Raw genomic sequence first — 15,461 nt, 5'->3', positions numbered from 1 at the left:
ATTTCAGTTGAGATCACTAGTGTTTGGGTTAATATGGCATTTCTTCTTTGTTCTTGTTTGTTTTGTTTTTAGGGTCAAGTTGTATTCCGGAATGGGGAGAGAATGGGGACCATTAAATTTACTCAATTTCAAGGTAGGCTTTTTTGATGCTTATTCTTTCTAGTTGATGATTCTATGTTCAGAGATGTTGTGTTTATGCAATAAAATATGTCAGAAGAAATGCAAGTACAATGTTCCAGATAAGAGAAGGCAAAGTCAATAGAAAATACTCTGTGAAAACATTAGTTTCAACTTATTTAGAATATTTTTTCTCAACTGCATTATTTCTCAGGGCTATTCAGTCTTTCCACGTGACTCAGGCGCATGAATGTATGGGGAGTGGCAGTTAAGTCAGTGCCAGCATTCCGAGGAATCTGGCTTTGTTTTAGCTGTTTGATTTTCAAACAGACTCTAAAGTTGAGATAACAGCACAGTGAACCTCATGTGCCCATCACCCAGCTTCAACTGTTTTCTCTGTTTTGCCAGTCCTGGTTTATCTTGATTCGCCTCATCCCCCACCCCCCATTTTTTGCTATAATATTTTAAAACAGCTCCCAGACATGATCTCATTTCAATCTACAAATATCACAGTATGCGTTTCTTCTAGATAGGACTTTTTAAAACATCACCACAATACTATTATTGAACCTTAAGCATTTAACAGGTTTTAATATGCTTATTGCAGGTCTACGTTGCTCCTCTAATTATCTTGAAAACGACTCTATAGTTGGTTTGTTAGGGAGTCCACACAAGGTCCACTCGTTGCATTTGGTTGATGTGTCTCTTTAGTCCCTTTTAATCTGTAATCTTCCCCCACACACTATTTGCAGGCCATTTTTGTTTTGTTTTAAGAAAATGAATCATTTGTTGGATTTTCCTGCTGTCAGAATCAGAAGGGACCTTAGCAGCCATTCATACAGCTCTCCTCATGTGATGAGGAGGAAATGGAGGCTCACAGGGCATGTGTGAGGAGCTGGGCCAGGTGTTCTGCCTGGAGGAACCTCAATTCAGCCTTTCGTGGTCATTAGTAGGGTTGTTAGGCAGAACCATGAGACAGACCATACATTAATGCAATGTTTTTCAATATCTGAATGTTTCTGGAAAATCCAGAAATGAGCAGTGCCTTCTGTGTCCACTCATTTTGAGCAGATCCCAGAATCATCCAGGAAAAGCAAGAAATGAAATCTAGTTATTCAGATCCATTCAGGCAAATCTCAACCAGATTCAGATCAATCAGGTGTTCTCTGGTCCCACGGTTCCATAATGCAGCCTTGTAGATTTACCCATTTGTCTTCCCGTGGCGGATAATTGAAACGCGTGTCAGCTCTCTGGTGTGCACAAAAGATGTAATTTTAGGCAAACGTAATTATTTTTCCATTTGTTAAGTCTTACTTCTTCATTGGCTGAACAATGTAAGCATCTTGGCAAAGATATACTTACTTTTTTTTTTTTTTTGAGTGATTGCAACTAAATTCTCTTGTCACATTTCCAGTTCTCAAATTATATCATTCTGGGAGAATATTTTGTGAAATATTGATTGGCCAATCACAGCTACAAAGTGAATGCCAATTTTATTGCCCTTTTTTCCCCTGCATGTTAGGATTAGACACCAACTCCAGGGACTGGTTTTAGGCATTTGTAAAGAAAGCTTTGAAGCAAACAGCAGTTCAGGGGTGAGTTGAAAACCACCTGAGCACAAGTCCAGTGTGGAGGCATGTGACTCACCGCTCTGAGCCACATGCCAGTGTCCTCATTTGTAAAATAGGGATATGATCCTATCTACCGTCTGGGGATGTGGGAAGAGCTACATGAGATGGCACAGAGAAACATGTGCGTATCTTTCTTGCTCAGCAAGTAGTAGCTATCATGATTAGTTTTAGTCAGAAATTATGATACTTACCTGGGGCAAATCCACATTTTCTTGGTGTGTTGAGACCCTCTGGGTGCCACTTTCTCTACCTACCCGTTATGCATGCGTGCGTGCTCAGTCGCCTCAGTCTTGTCTGACTGTTTGTGACCCTATGGACCGTAGCCCACCCAGGCTTCTCTGTCCATGGGATTCTTCAGGCACGAATACTGGAGTGGGTTGTCGTGCCCTCCTCCAGGGGACTCTGCGACCCAGCAATCAAACCCATGTCTCCTATGTCTCCTGCATTGGCAGGCAGGTTCTTTACCTCTAGCACCACGTGGGAAGCCCGCCTACCTCTTAAGAGATGTTCCCAACACTCAATGACATGTACGGTGTCACATGTGCAGGGCCTTAGAAATGATTTTGCCTCACTACGTCATGGTATAAATGGAGAAACTGAGGGAAGGGAGGTGTTCCACCCAGGGACACCCAGCTGGCTGGTGGCAGAGCAAGGACTAGACCTCAGCTTTCTCCGAGTGCCAACCTCTGCATGCTCAGATGCACACCTGTGCCCAAGTGTCCTCCCTTTGCCACTTTTGTGTCCAGCTTTTATTGACTGTCAGAGCCAGGCCTTGCAGATATTCCCATTTACATGTTTTTTAAAACAGACGCTGATTTTGTTGGCAGAGGATACTGTGCTGGGAGCATGTTCACATCAGCACAACAGCTAGTTTTCCAAATTCATAGGATCTCAGATGTGCCTTACTGCCAGGATGGAGAGGCATTGATTTATTGAGTAGCCTGCCCAAGTTGGAAGGACTCCTGGTTATCATCTTATTTCAGAGGGGAAACTAAGGCTCAGACATGGGAAGGAACTGGCTTTGGGACAGTGAGTTCGTTCCTTCACTTCTCTGGGCTCACGGTTCATCTCCCATGAATCACAGCACGCCAGGCCTCCCTGTCCATCACCAACTCCTGGAGTTCACTCAAACTCATGTCCATCGAGTCGGTGATGCCATCCAGCCATCTCATTCTCTGTCGTCCCCGTCTCCTCCCACCCCCAATCCCTCCTAGCATCAGAGTCTTTTCCAGTGAGTCAACTCGTCGCATTAGGTGGCCAAAGTATTGGAGTTTCAGCTTTAGCATCAGTCCTTCCAATGAGATCCTAAATTTCCTCATGCCATTGACCTCAAGAAAAGCTTCTAAATGAGATTGCTACGCTGTTTTCTGCTGTGCCCTTCAAGTCCTCCCTCTCCCTGTCTGTTTCTCTCTCCCTCACCTCCTGCCCTCTTTTAAGAGCGGACAGTGGAACAGCAGAGCTGAATTACAAATAGCCAACCCCAGCAGTGGGGCTCCCTTTGCAGAGACACCCAGGCTGTCTCAGTGCTCGCTGGCAGGATCTTGGAAGTTGGCCCATCCCACCCTCCCTCTGAAGACCTTGAAAGATGCTGTTTTTGGCTTCTTGTTTATAAAGTTCCTGGTGCCTTCTAAACCCATTTATCTGTTGTAGAGGAAACATTTAGTAGGAGGCTCTGTTACCGTCTTTGTAAAACTAAAACACAAAGTAGTTGGAAATCAGAGGCAGTTTAGGGAAAAAGATGAAAAGGAGAGCCAGGAATCCATGGTCCTGCTCGACTTTTTTATTCCAGAAGTGTAGGGTTGGTATCACAAGAGCGTGGCACACAGTAGACCCTGGTACAAGTTTATTGAATTAATCTGTAGGCAAAAGACCTGAATTCAAGCCTGTGCTCTGAATTTTACCAGCAACGTGACCCCGGGCAAGTCACTTCATCTCCCTAAGCCCGTTTCCTTCTCTGGAAAATGGATGACACTAATGCCAACCTGCCTGTCCCCTGGGGCTGGGCTGTATGAGATCTTGCTCTATAAATTCTGGATGATAGGAAACTAGTCACATCACTAGCATGCTGCCTCGTTCCTGACTGGCTGTTGGTAAATGTTTACTGAATTGGTGAGTGATTCAGCTCATGGAAATTTGAAAGCATGTTCATTTATTCGTGGTCTCCAGTGGCTTGAGTCTAGGCAGAATGTCTGACAAACAGCGGTTGGTCTTGACAACAGAAACATAAACCAAAGCTACTTCACAATGGCGGCCACTGCTGTCCCAGGCTAGAGAAATGAACTTTTTTTTGCAAACTTAGGAGTGCTGGATAGATAGAACTACCTCTAAAATAATGTATCAGGGACCTCCTGGTCCCTCTTGAGGGTGAAACATTTTGAATCCAGAGAGGGATTCAAGGTCCAAGCATGACCTTCCTCACTCCTGGCTTCCCTCCTTTCACTCCATTTTCAAGACTTCCCAGGGACCTTACCTCCCAACAGGACAATCCTAGAGGGCAGGTGTGCCAGATGCCATCATTGTCCCACCCGTAGTCCCTGAGCACTCATGGTTCCAAACAATCATCTTATTAAGAGCACCTGTACTTTCACCCTGTGCAAGGAGCAGGGCCAATATCCAGGGAGAGAATGCTTCCAGGGCAGCCCTGAGCTGGGGATGGATGAGGAGTAGAGGATAAATCCCCCAGCATCCTTCCTTCCTTGCTTGGAAACTCCCAAGAACTCCAAGGTGTGTCTGCTCTGTCTACAGAGGTCCCCATGGAACTGAGCCTCAGCTGGGCTTTCAGGAACCTGCTTGTTAATGCACCTTGCCCTGGCTCCCTTCCCTTCCCTTCCCTGTCGCACCTCCCCACACTCCTATTAGAGTATTCGAGGATCACCTCCCAAATAAATTACATGCACTCTCTCTCTTGTCTCAGGCACCCTTCTAAGGGATCCACCCATGGCAGTAGGTAAGGCAGGTATTAGTATCCCCTCACCACACACCTGGGGTGCAGTGGGCCTAACCCCCTTTCAACTGCAAGTTCAGAACCCCTCCCTCCATGCCATCACTGACTTGCACCAAATCACGTGTAGATGAGGATGAATACTAGGGAATTGGTGCTTTTTTCCCCCCATAAGAGAATAAAGAATCCATGTTACTAACGAAGTCTAAACATGGCTCAGAATTTGCAGCAGGGAAGGAAGTTGAGTGAAGCCATGATTAGAGCCTTGTTTATGCTGTTCTTGGTGAAACCCCAGCATCTGCCGCTCTAACTCACCACCCCTGCCTTCATTAGGCCTGTTTGTAAGAATTTGGTGAATGACAATCTGCTTGAATTCTGCACTGCTTCTGTGCAGCATAAAGGATTCAGACTTTGGAGTTTTATACTTCAGCACCTGATCTGAAAAAATGGGGTCTTCCACCATCTAACGACATAATTGTCATTCAGAAGGTACCTATGAAATGCAGGCTTGTCCTCCCCATTTGCAAACATTAATTACCGTTTGGTCTTCAGGGTAACAGATATGGTTCTATTCAGTGTGCATTTCCTGAGCATCTGCCAGGTGCTTTACCAGCTCCTCTGGGAAAGCCAAGTTGAATAAGATACGGCCCTCCCCGCAGGGGCTTCATAATCTCCCTGGCCAAGTGCCAGTGCCTATAAAAGAGGGAAGATAATTTCCAAGAACCTACTAGAAAACTTTCGGAGCTAGTTTGACTCCAGTTTGAATCTCATGGCTGATTTTTAATATCCTTTTCCTTCTGTGAAGGCATGTATCATAGCCCTCTTCACTAAGCCAAACTCTTGGAAAGAGCAGTTTGTTGGATTGCCTCTCAGCTTGACATAGTTGAGTGGAGACATAGTCCACTAAACTGCAGGTTACACCTGAAGGGTTGTGGGTCAGCAGAAATGGAAGGACACACGTGAATATGGGCTCTTTCAGGCTGGAAGTCTGACCCTGAGCTTGATGCCTCCCAGTCCTCATGATCCAGGGTTTATTTTTCTTGGAGCTCAAGGAAGATGGCTTGGAAAGACAGAATTATTTAGCAGACCTTGTCTTTCCTTGAGCCACAAACTCTCCGTGTTGAGGGGAACCCTGACTTTCCTTTACAGCATTGCCTCTGCTTGAATGCCTCCAGTGACAGGGAACTCACCTCCTATCATGTGGAAAGTTTATGAGTTTTGAAGCAGGCATACCTAATCATTGCTAGCCATGCACTGTGGCTTAATCTTTCTGAGCCATCATTTTAGCACTTATTTTAACACATTATTGACCAGGGGATTTTTGCAGAAACTAACACCTTTGTTATGTAAGTGAGTATTGAAATATCTCCTGTGAATAACAGTTGGCTAAGAAAAGATGTGTTAATACCTCTCTGGTCAATAATGAGTTAAAGTAGTGAAATGAAAGGTTTTCCTTCCTTAAAAGTAATGGTGAGAATCCACTGACATGAGGCTGTGAATGAGACTGGCTCAGTGACTAGCGCAATTGAGAGCCATGACAGCTACTGGCTTCCTGCTCCTCACACAGACACTCTTCACAATGATCCCAGATTTACCATGTCCAGAACTGCTTGAGCAAGGTGCTGTCTTACTTCCTCAGAACACACTTCACACTCCTCATTTCATGGAATGTTGTTATCACTGGTACATGGAAGCCCCTCTGTTTGTTTCTACCTTTATTTCCCTTATTTATTCTCATCTGCCACTCCTGCCTACCCCAAGAAAGGCAAGCATTCTAAATGTTTAATGCATATATTGTGTTTGTAAGTATCCTTGCAAAATGTGTATTGCTATCTTGTGTGCATATTTTGACTTTGCATCGAGGCAACTGGATGTTTCTTTCTTTTCCCACTCAGCACTTTGTTTTTAAGCTGCTCCACATGGCTGGGTGTACATCTAGGCTGTGGCCCTCCCAGGACATAGCCCTCCCCTCCCCCTGATGACACCACCGAGATCAGCTTCAACCCCCTGCCTCCACACACAATGAGTGTCCTCAGACACGTTCCCTATGAACCCAGCTGGGCGTTTCTTGAGGACAAATGCCCATGAGCTGAATTGTTGGATCAGAAAGTGTGTCAACACTGAACACACCTAAAATTTGCCAGACAGCTATCAGCAATGTCCCTACCCATGCAGCTCCTACCAGCATGAGGAGTTCCATGTCCCTACCTCCCACCCTCAGTTGGTGTTTCCCAGCTCTCTCATTGTTTGCCAGTCTAAAGATATAAAGTAATATTATACTGTGGTTTTAAGTATCCACAGGCAGTGACCAGACTTCACGGGATGGGGTGTGTGCACGCATGCTCAATCGCTCAACTGTGTCAGACTCTTTGTGACCTCACGGACTGTAGCCCGCCAGGCTCCTCTGTCCATGAGGTGGGTGGGTCAAGGGAGTAAAAAGTCACTTCCCGAGGGATGGCTGGCCAGCCTGGAGAAAAGCAGAATCCAGACTCAAAATCTCCATGTCCCTGTTTCTGAAGCCTGGACAGGAGTGGGAGTGGCTATGATGTGCGGCCCCAGGCAAAGCCAGGACAGGGAGGGGAAGTGTCAAGGCACACACGTCAGTTTGGAGTGAGGAAGGCCCTTCAGAGCAGTTGCAGAATCGTGGAACAAAAGCAGGAGGGCACAGAGATTTCCCCGTCTAGCCCACTTGTTTTATCAACACCCAGGCAGAGGAGGGCACTTCCCAGGACTTGTTACTGAGAAGATGGCAAAACCAAGACCCCTTGCAGGAGCCCTGTCCTCCAGCCAGAGCTCTTTCCTTTCCCTGAGTCCTAAATGGAGTAATTTTATAGAATCTTTGATTCTCGCTGAGCCAAGATTGTCTTTTGTTTTACATCTCAGAGTTTTACATTTCTAGATGTTTGCAACAACGATTAAACCTTAAAGGACATATCTACTTCCCTCGGGCTTCCCAGGTAGCTCAGTGGGTAAAGAATCTGCAGGAGACGCAGGAGATGGAGGTTCAATTTCTGAGACGGGAAGATCCCCTGGAGGAGGGCATGGCAACCCACCCCAGTATTCTTGCCTGGAGAATCCCATGGACAGAGGAGCCTGGCGGGCTACAAACCATAGGCTCATGAAAAGCCAGACATGACTGAACAACTTGAGCACGCATGCATACCTCCCTCAGTGCAGACCTTGAGTCCGTTGAGGAAGAATAAACCTTTGGTGGGGAGGGGAATAGAGGCCAGGAAGCAGGATGTGGGGTCCCAGCTGCAGCAGGAGGTAGGCGACCCTACATCTGACCCTCCCACCCACGGGCTGCAGGCAGGAGGGAGGCAGGATCACTCTGTGACTGAAGCGGTCCCCCAGCTGTCTCCTGGATGCTCTCAGGCCCACAGCCAGAGAGTATTTTCAGACTGGACTTTTTTCGGCAGCCTAATTTTCACCAATAGGACTTATTTTCTTTATGTATCATCCAAATCCAAAGTTTGAAATAAAGAAAAATAAAAAATGCACTTTTCTAAGAAAACACTTTTTTTTTTTTTTGCACCACAACAAGGAACCGGTATTATCCTACAGGAAAAGGGGCTCTGTGTTTTACAGTATTTTGAGGCTCTGAGAAAAGAAAGTGTCAGCGTTGCAGGGTTCTTGGTTTTATCCAGCAGTTTTCAACTCTAGTTATGCATTAGTCAACTTAGGGAACTTTTAAAAATACTGCCACCCAGGGTTCACCCTTCAACCCCACCCAACCCCGCCCCGCAACTAGAAATTTTAATATAATGGATCCATGTTGGGACCCAGGCATCTGAATTTTCTAGAAATTCCCCAGGTGACTCTAGTGCCTGGCCAGGACTGAGAACTATTGGAACCCTTGCAGTGCACTTTGTGGGTGGAGAAACTGAGGGCCCAAAAAAGAGAATGATCTGTCCAGGGTCACACAATAAGTCAGCAGCAACTTCCAGCAGGGCAAGCGGGACAGGGAAGCAAGCCAGTGGCAGATGCAATACCACAGCCCCTTTCCCTCCACCCTGCTCTATTCTCTCCTGCCCGTGTGAATCCTCTTTCTAGCCTGTCCATAAGTTCCCTCTTCTGCAGTCTGCATGCCTATATAAGTGGTTGATGTTCTTTGCACAATAGAGTTACCAAGGAGCCCAAGAGTTAAAAGTTGAAAGTGCCTACTTCTCATGGTGACCACCTGGCTGGGTTGTGGGTGAAGGGAGAAACCCTGGGGACACCATCCTCCCCCTGAAGAGCCAGGCGGGGCGGGGTTGGCTGGGCCTAGTGCAGGGGAAGGGACCCTGTGCTGCCCAGGACCTCTGAAGCGAGACTTCAGGTTCCACTAAGGAACTGCCCGGCTGGCAGGAATCACAAGGCCTGGACACACCAAGGGCATGGCTTCCGCACAGCTTCTCACACGTCACCCAGTGCCCTGAGCCCACAGCAGGAGCAGTTCTATTCTCCTCTTCCTGGAGAGGAGCAGTTCTCGGGGAAGCCTTCCTGGAAGAGGTGAATAGGATTTGGACGTGTTGGTTTGCTAGAGGGAGGGAAAAGCCACCTTCCAAGCAGAGAGACCCTTGTGGGAAACAATGGTAGTAAGAAGGCACCATAGTGTAGTAATAGAGTGTTCCGAAACCCCATAAATAGCTCACAGTTACCTTTGCCATGACTCAGATAGCTGCAACCAACTTATTGAACCCTTGCTGTGAGTGAGGCCCCAAGCCCCTAGTCCCCTCTGTGGTCCTCAGAGCCACTCTGAGAGCTGCCACTTTACACCTAGAGCCCAGCCACTCACAGGGCGCAGCAGGAAGGGACATAGGACCTGCAATTGGGAAGATTTTGCCCACCCAGGAGAGCTGGGAGAGGTCACAGTCACTAAACTACAAGGTCAGAGATTATGAATTATTTTTTAATCTTTGTAACTTCAGCACAGAGTCTGGCACCCCATCACTTATTGAGTGAATGAAGTGATTAAGGAATTTAATATAAACAGCCTTCAGCACCCAGATGTCCAAGGTCAGCTCGGTCAGGGAAGAGAACATAGCTAACCTTCTACCACCTGCTCTTTTGAGGGATTCTTCATTATGAAATAGCTTAAGCGGGGCCTGGCATGCAGTAGACACTCAGTAAGTATGGGCCGAATAACCAGCAGCCCTGGTTGCTCAGTATGCGTAGAGAAGATGCTCTGAATTCAGAACTGAGACTCAAGTTCAGGCAACCCGTTAGTCGCTGCCCAGCACGTGGCACTCAGTGTTCACTTAGCAACTTGAAGCTCCTCCCTCACCTGCAGACTGGGGTGAATTAAGCCTGATTCAGGGTTTGCTGGGAAACTCTGGATGCAGGACTGTGTGAAGCTCCCCTCCCCCAGCCTCCAAGCAATGCCCCCAGGGAGAGATTACGGTGATTATGGTCTTCGCAGGAAGCTGAGTATTATTTTGGTGCCACAGGATGGATGGTACAGTGGGGTGTGTGAGTCAGAGGGGTGGGCTGTGTGGCTGGGGGCGCGGTGAGGTGCCAGCCACACCACTTTCCGGCTCCTGGTGATTTATTCCAATCAGCCTGCATATTTCATGTGCTACCTCCCCACACCAAATAAATAAATCAGAGGCTCCTCTGAGCAGTGGGAGCTGATTAGGGCTGAGACTTCAAAAGGCCAGAGCAGGGATGCTGGAGCTCCCAGCAGAGTCTGCTAATGTGACATTTAGGAGCTGGGTGACCCCAGCAAGTGACAGCCGCCTACACAGTATGAGGCCCCCCCACAAGTGGCGGGGAGACCTTTGCAGAGGGAAGGAAGTGACTTTTACAGTCCTGTGTTCCACCTCCAGTCTAAGGAATGCAGGCAGAAATGTCGCCGGTGGGATTCCCTGTTTCGTTTCCTGAATTTTTATGAGGAACCAGCAGCACACCTGCATCTCCACTTAGAGCCAGAGCCCAGCGGGCAGCTCCCCCAGCCACGGTCTGGGAATTCCTGCTGCTGTGTCTCCTTATGACCCTTGGGCATTCTGAGCACCAGGGTCTGCAGCTCTGGGTACCCTCCTGCCCCGTTGTTGGGCAGGTGGGCTCTCTTGTCTGTAGTTACTACACTCAGAATGCCCAGGTGGTCCATGGAGTGGGCAGCTCAGACCCAAAATTGTCACCTCTCAGGGATCCCATTGAGGTAGCCACATGTGGAAACAGTCCTGGGTTTGAGCCTCGACTCTGCTCTTAGGGTCAAAGCTGTAACCTACCTGAGCCTCAGTTTTCTCATCTGTAAAGTGGGACTGAAACCACTTAACTCCACACAACTGTGAGAACCAAACAAGGAAAGGCACATAAAGTCGAATCCCCTTGGCCCTTCCCCTCCGACTCGCCACCCTGTCCCAGCCTGCTCTACTCCGGGGCCCCACTCTCTACTCCTTGCCTTTGTCTCTCCCCCTCTAACCCCACCTTGAATGAACCCTGTGTTCAGGGGGGTCCTTGTCCCTGTCCTGGTGGCATGTGGCATGGCTGGCCAGCTCCTTGTGAAATTGTCCCTTTCCTTGCACCCACTCTATTCCTGCGTCCTGGCCCCTCTTCCCCAGTCTCTTTGCTTCATCTTTTCTCTGCCCACCCCAGAGATCAGTGCTCCCCAGGGTCTCCCCTTGATCCTCTTCTCTTCTCACTCGGCACTGTCCCTGGGGGTCTCCTTCCTGCCCCCTGCTCCAACTCCCAGTTTACATGCTAATGACCCCAGCTGTCTCCATCCTCCACCCCTGCTCCCCCAGCTCCATACCCAAGGATGTCTCTATCCTGATGATCCCTGAGTACCTCAAGCTCAGCATGTCCAAACTGGAACTTGTCATCTTTCCACCTTCTTTGACTCCTCCTGGGCTCCCCATTGGGAATGGCCCTGAGCCTCCTTGCCCCCTCATTTGCTTCATTCCCCTGTTCCCCATCTTCCCCACCCACTGATCACCCAGTTGTCCACATTTTACCTGGAGAAAAAAAAACTTGTCAAATCTAATCCCCACCTCTTCATTCCTCCTACCACCACCCTGGGCAAGTCTTTGTCATGATCTAAGCCTGCCAACAGAGTGGTGTCAAAGATGAAGGTAAATTCACATGTATCACTTGGATCTGAAAAGATCCCTGAACAAGTGCATCTATATGGAGGAACCAAGAACAGAAACATATAAAGGAGACTTGGTGCTGGGTGTAACATAGAGCAGTATGGCCTCTGAAGGATGTGAATTTTGCCTCAGGATGAATTAATAGGAATATAACATGCAGAATAAAGTAGGGGGTTGTCCTTTCTACTTGCTGCTGACTGCTCGCATGACTTTAGATCATGCCTAAAGGGTATTCATTGGAAGGACTGATGCTAAAGCTGAAACTCCAATACTTTGGCCACCTCATGCGACGAGTTGACTCACTGGAAAAGACTCTGATGCTGGGAAGGATTGGGCGCAGGAGAAGAAGGGGACGACAGAGAATGAGATGGCTGGATGGCATCACCAACTCGATGGACATGAGTTTGAGTGAACTCCGGGAGTTGGTGATGGACAGGGAGGCCTGGCGTGCTGTGATTCATGGGGTCGCAAAGAGTCGGTCATGACTGAGCGACTGAACTGAACTGAACTGAAAGGGTATTGGTCAGTCCTTGGGTCTACGCCCTGTCAGACAGTGATATTGTGAGGTGTGGTCTAAGTTGGGGCCTGGAAATGGTGGGAAGTAGAAATGATGTTCAGTGGTGATGTTCAGTACATGCTAATGATCCCAGCTCTCTCCACCCCCCACCCCTGATCCCGCAGCTCCAGACCCAAGGATGTCTCCATCCTGATGATCCATGGGCACTGAGGTTGGAGGGCGGGGGCTTCCCTGGTGGCTCAGTGATAAAGAATCTGCCTGTAATGCAGGATACGTGGGTTCAATCCCTGGGTCAGGAAGATCCCCCAGAGAAGGAAATGGCAACTCCAGTATTCTTGCCTGGAGAATTCCATGGACAGAGGAGCCTGGTGGGCTACAGTCCATGGGGTCACAAAAGAGTCGGACACAACTTAGCAGCTGAACAACAGCAAAAGGTGGGGTTCGGGGCTACTGCCAGAGGGATGATGTGTTTTTGTCTTCAAGTCTCTAGAGCTCTCCCAGGGCAGAGGGAGCAGGGGTGGTCTGTGTGGTCCTAGAGGGCAGAGCCAGATGGCAGAGTAAAGTTACAGAGAAAGCATTCGGCTCGATAATGCACAAAAGACTTGGTAACAGGTGGAGAGTCCGGTTTCCTGGGGGGGGGTAGACTCCCTTTCCATAGATGTACTGCAGAGGATGAAATATGTACTGCAGAGGATGAATGACCAGCTGATGAGACCACGTGAGAGAGTGTTTGTGAGTCCACCTGGAAAAGGCAATGGAGGGAAGGAAAAGCCTGCAAGAATATAGCTGGGGCCTGTGGGCGAGTAAGAGCTGAGACAGGGGCACCCCGACAGCAAACACAGGCCCCAGATCTAACCAGCCATGGCCCCTTGTTTCCTGCAGACAGCCGGGAGGTGAAGGTGGGAGAATACAATGCTGTGGCTGACACACTGGAGATCATCAACGACACCATTAGGTTCCAAGGTAAGGCAGGTGGACTGCTCAGAAGAGGGGGCCTGCTCAGGTCCTCCCAGGCCTTGGTATTGTCTGAGAGCTGGGATTTAAGAAGGAACCAAGCTCAGAGTCACTGGTTTCATGGGATGGTAATAAGGCCTCTCCGCCTGCTGCTCTTCTGGGTAGACCATTCCTCTCTTCTGCTGGAGAACTCCTCCTCAGCACCGAGAACCAGATCAGATGACTCCTTCTCTGTTCAGCCTGCCCTGGTGGCCCCCAGCTGAGTTCATGGCGCTCTTCTCTTTGCTTCCACAGTCTTTCGTCTCTGTCACTCCCACGGCTGCCATCCCTTTTCACTGAAATTACTAGGCTATTCGACCATGAGCTCCCTGACGAGATCCTATTTGACTTTAAATTCCCGGCACCAGCCAGGGTCTGGCACATGCGGGGGGCTCAGTGATATGTGATGAAAAAGTAATTCATGATTGATCAAGTCAGTGAATGGGTGAGTGGGTGAATAAATGAGTGAAATGGGTGAACGTGTTAGTCAGCGAGGAGGTGGGTGGATGGATGGGTGGAAGGACAGGTGGGTGGATGGATGGATAGATGGGGTGCTGGTAGATGGCCAGCCTCATCATGGAGTGGCTGGGGAGGAAGCTTGCATACCCACAGCACCAGGATGATGTTACTTGGATTCCACTGGGAACGCAAAGAATAGACATCTGGCTTTCTGCACCTGGAGTTCCTTCTTAAATCCAAGGCCACCAGAAAAGGCGATCCCATGAACTGTTGGTTAGCTTTTGGATCTATGGGATTCCTCCAAGCTCCAGGTGGCCTCAGAGAGGAGGCGTGGTCTTCCCGTTCCCAGCTGAGGGAGCTGTCACCAAGCCCGTAGTCACGTATTACCTCATGGAGCCATAGAAAAATTCTGAAAGGTGGTTGGGTGAGTCCCGTCATCCCTGTTGTACAGATGAGAAAAAGGCTCAGAAAACCCCAAATTCACGCAGCCTGTGAGAGACAAAGCCAGTTCTAACCACGAGAATCTGATCCCCAAGATGGGGCTATTTGCTCCTGGATGCGGGCGATCTGGGTTTGCTGAATAAGGATTCTGGGTTTACAAACTGAAAGAAAAATTCTCACAAAAAATAAACTAAAAACACAAAACATAACTGAGAGGAAAAATGTGAGTAAAAAATTTTAACAGCCCAGCCAGGATAGTAGCTGGTTCTAGTTAGGAAGCACGAGGCCAAGGTAACCCCGAGGCAGCAGCTGTTCCTGGCTCACCTCCTGCTTCTCAGAGCTTCCCTGCACCGCCCAGGGGGTAGAGGACCAGTCTTTGAGCCCAGAGCCAAATCAGGACGCCTCTGGATGCAGGGCAGAGCCCAGCTCGCCTGTCCTCACCCCACCTGCGTTCAGCTCTCATCCAGCCCCCTGGGTCTAACCCACCCTCAAGTCTGTTCTGCCCTTGACTGTCATGTTGCACTGAAAGAGCCCACTCTGAGGCTCACATAGTCCCCATTGCTTACAGAGAGGGGTGGTTCCAAGACCTCCAGGATGGCACCCTGCCCGCACTTCTCTGTCTTCTCTTTCCAGTCTCTGCAACAAGACCGCTTACAGTTCTCAAATGTTCCTTCGCCTGTACTGGGCCCATTGCCCAGAATGCCCCTTCATCCATGTCTTCCTCGCAAACAGCCAACTACTTACCTTCCTCCCAAGACTTGGCTCCCACACCATCTCCTTTCTATAGCCTTTCCTGAGCCCATCAGGCAAGACTGCACTCTGCTTCCTGCCTCCCACCCAGGCCTCCCTGTGCCTGGTGGTCTCACACCACCTGTACCCCACCGCTGCAGGCAGTTTGCAGAGTGCTTAGAGCACAGGCTTTTGGCGAGGCAGATCTGGGTTCCAACCTGGCCAGCTTTGCCACTCACTATCTGTAAAAACCACTTAGCACCTGGAAAACTATTCCCTCACCCCATAAAATGGGAATAATCCTCTCTACCCAGAAGGCTCTTGGATAATGCAGCCCATGCTATGTGGGGGCGGAGGGGTAGAGGAGAGGAGGATGGGAAGTAGCAGGAAAATGTTCCAGGGGTTGAGCTTTTACTTTAGAGACAAGAGATGGTGTTACCTCTGTCACCTTGAGTTTGCTTTTGCCTTGACTTTTGGCCCTCGAAGTCGCTCGTGTATTACCTTGCATAGATGTGCTTAATGCTTTACATTAATCAAGCCAGAGGATTCTTAGCTGTTTTTGA

At 48.8% G+C, this 15,461-nt stretch overlaps 1 protein-coding gene across 2 annotated transcripts in view; it reads left to right on the top strand.

Moving 5' to 3' along the window:
- The window catches only part of GABBR2 (gamma-aminobutyric acid type B receptor subunit 2), a 379,938-nt gene that overhangs the window by 280,462 nt on the left and 84,015 nt on the right, over nucleotides 1–15,461 (top strand). For both annotated transcript variants that reach the window (XM_055427123.2, XM_055427124.2), the window contains exons 8-9: nucleotides 73–133; nucleotides 13,159–13,239. In XM_055427123.2, coding sequence (XP_055283098.1) covers nucleotides 73–133; nucleotides 13,159–13,239 — 142 coding nt within the window. The remainder of the gene's footprint in view (nucleotides 1–72; nucleotides 134–13,158; nucleotides 13,240–15,461) is intronic.

Source organism: Moschus berezovskii, chromosome 7 (assembly GCF_049115385.1).
Source record: "Moschus berezovskii isolate FMDL1 chromosome 7, NW_MosBer_1.0, whole genome shotgun sequence".
Taxonomy (NCBI): Eukaryota; Metazoa; Chordata; class Mammalia; order Artiodactyla; family Moschidae; genus Moschus; species Moschus berezovskii.
The sequence above is the reverse complement of the archived record's forward strand: the minus strand, read 5'-3'. Positions and strand labels throughout refer to the sequence as shown.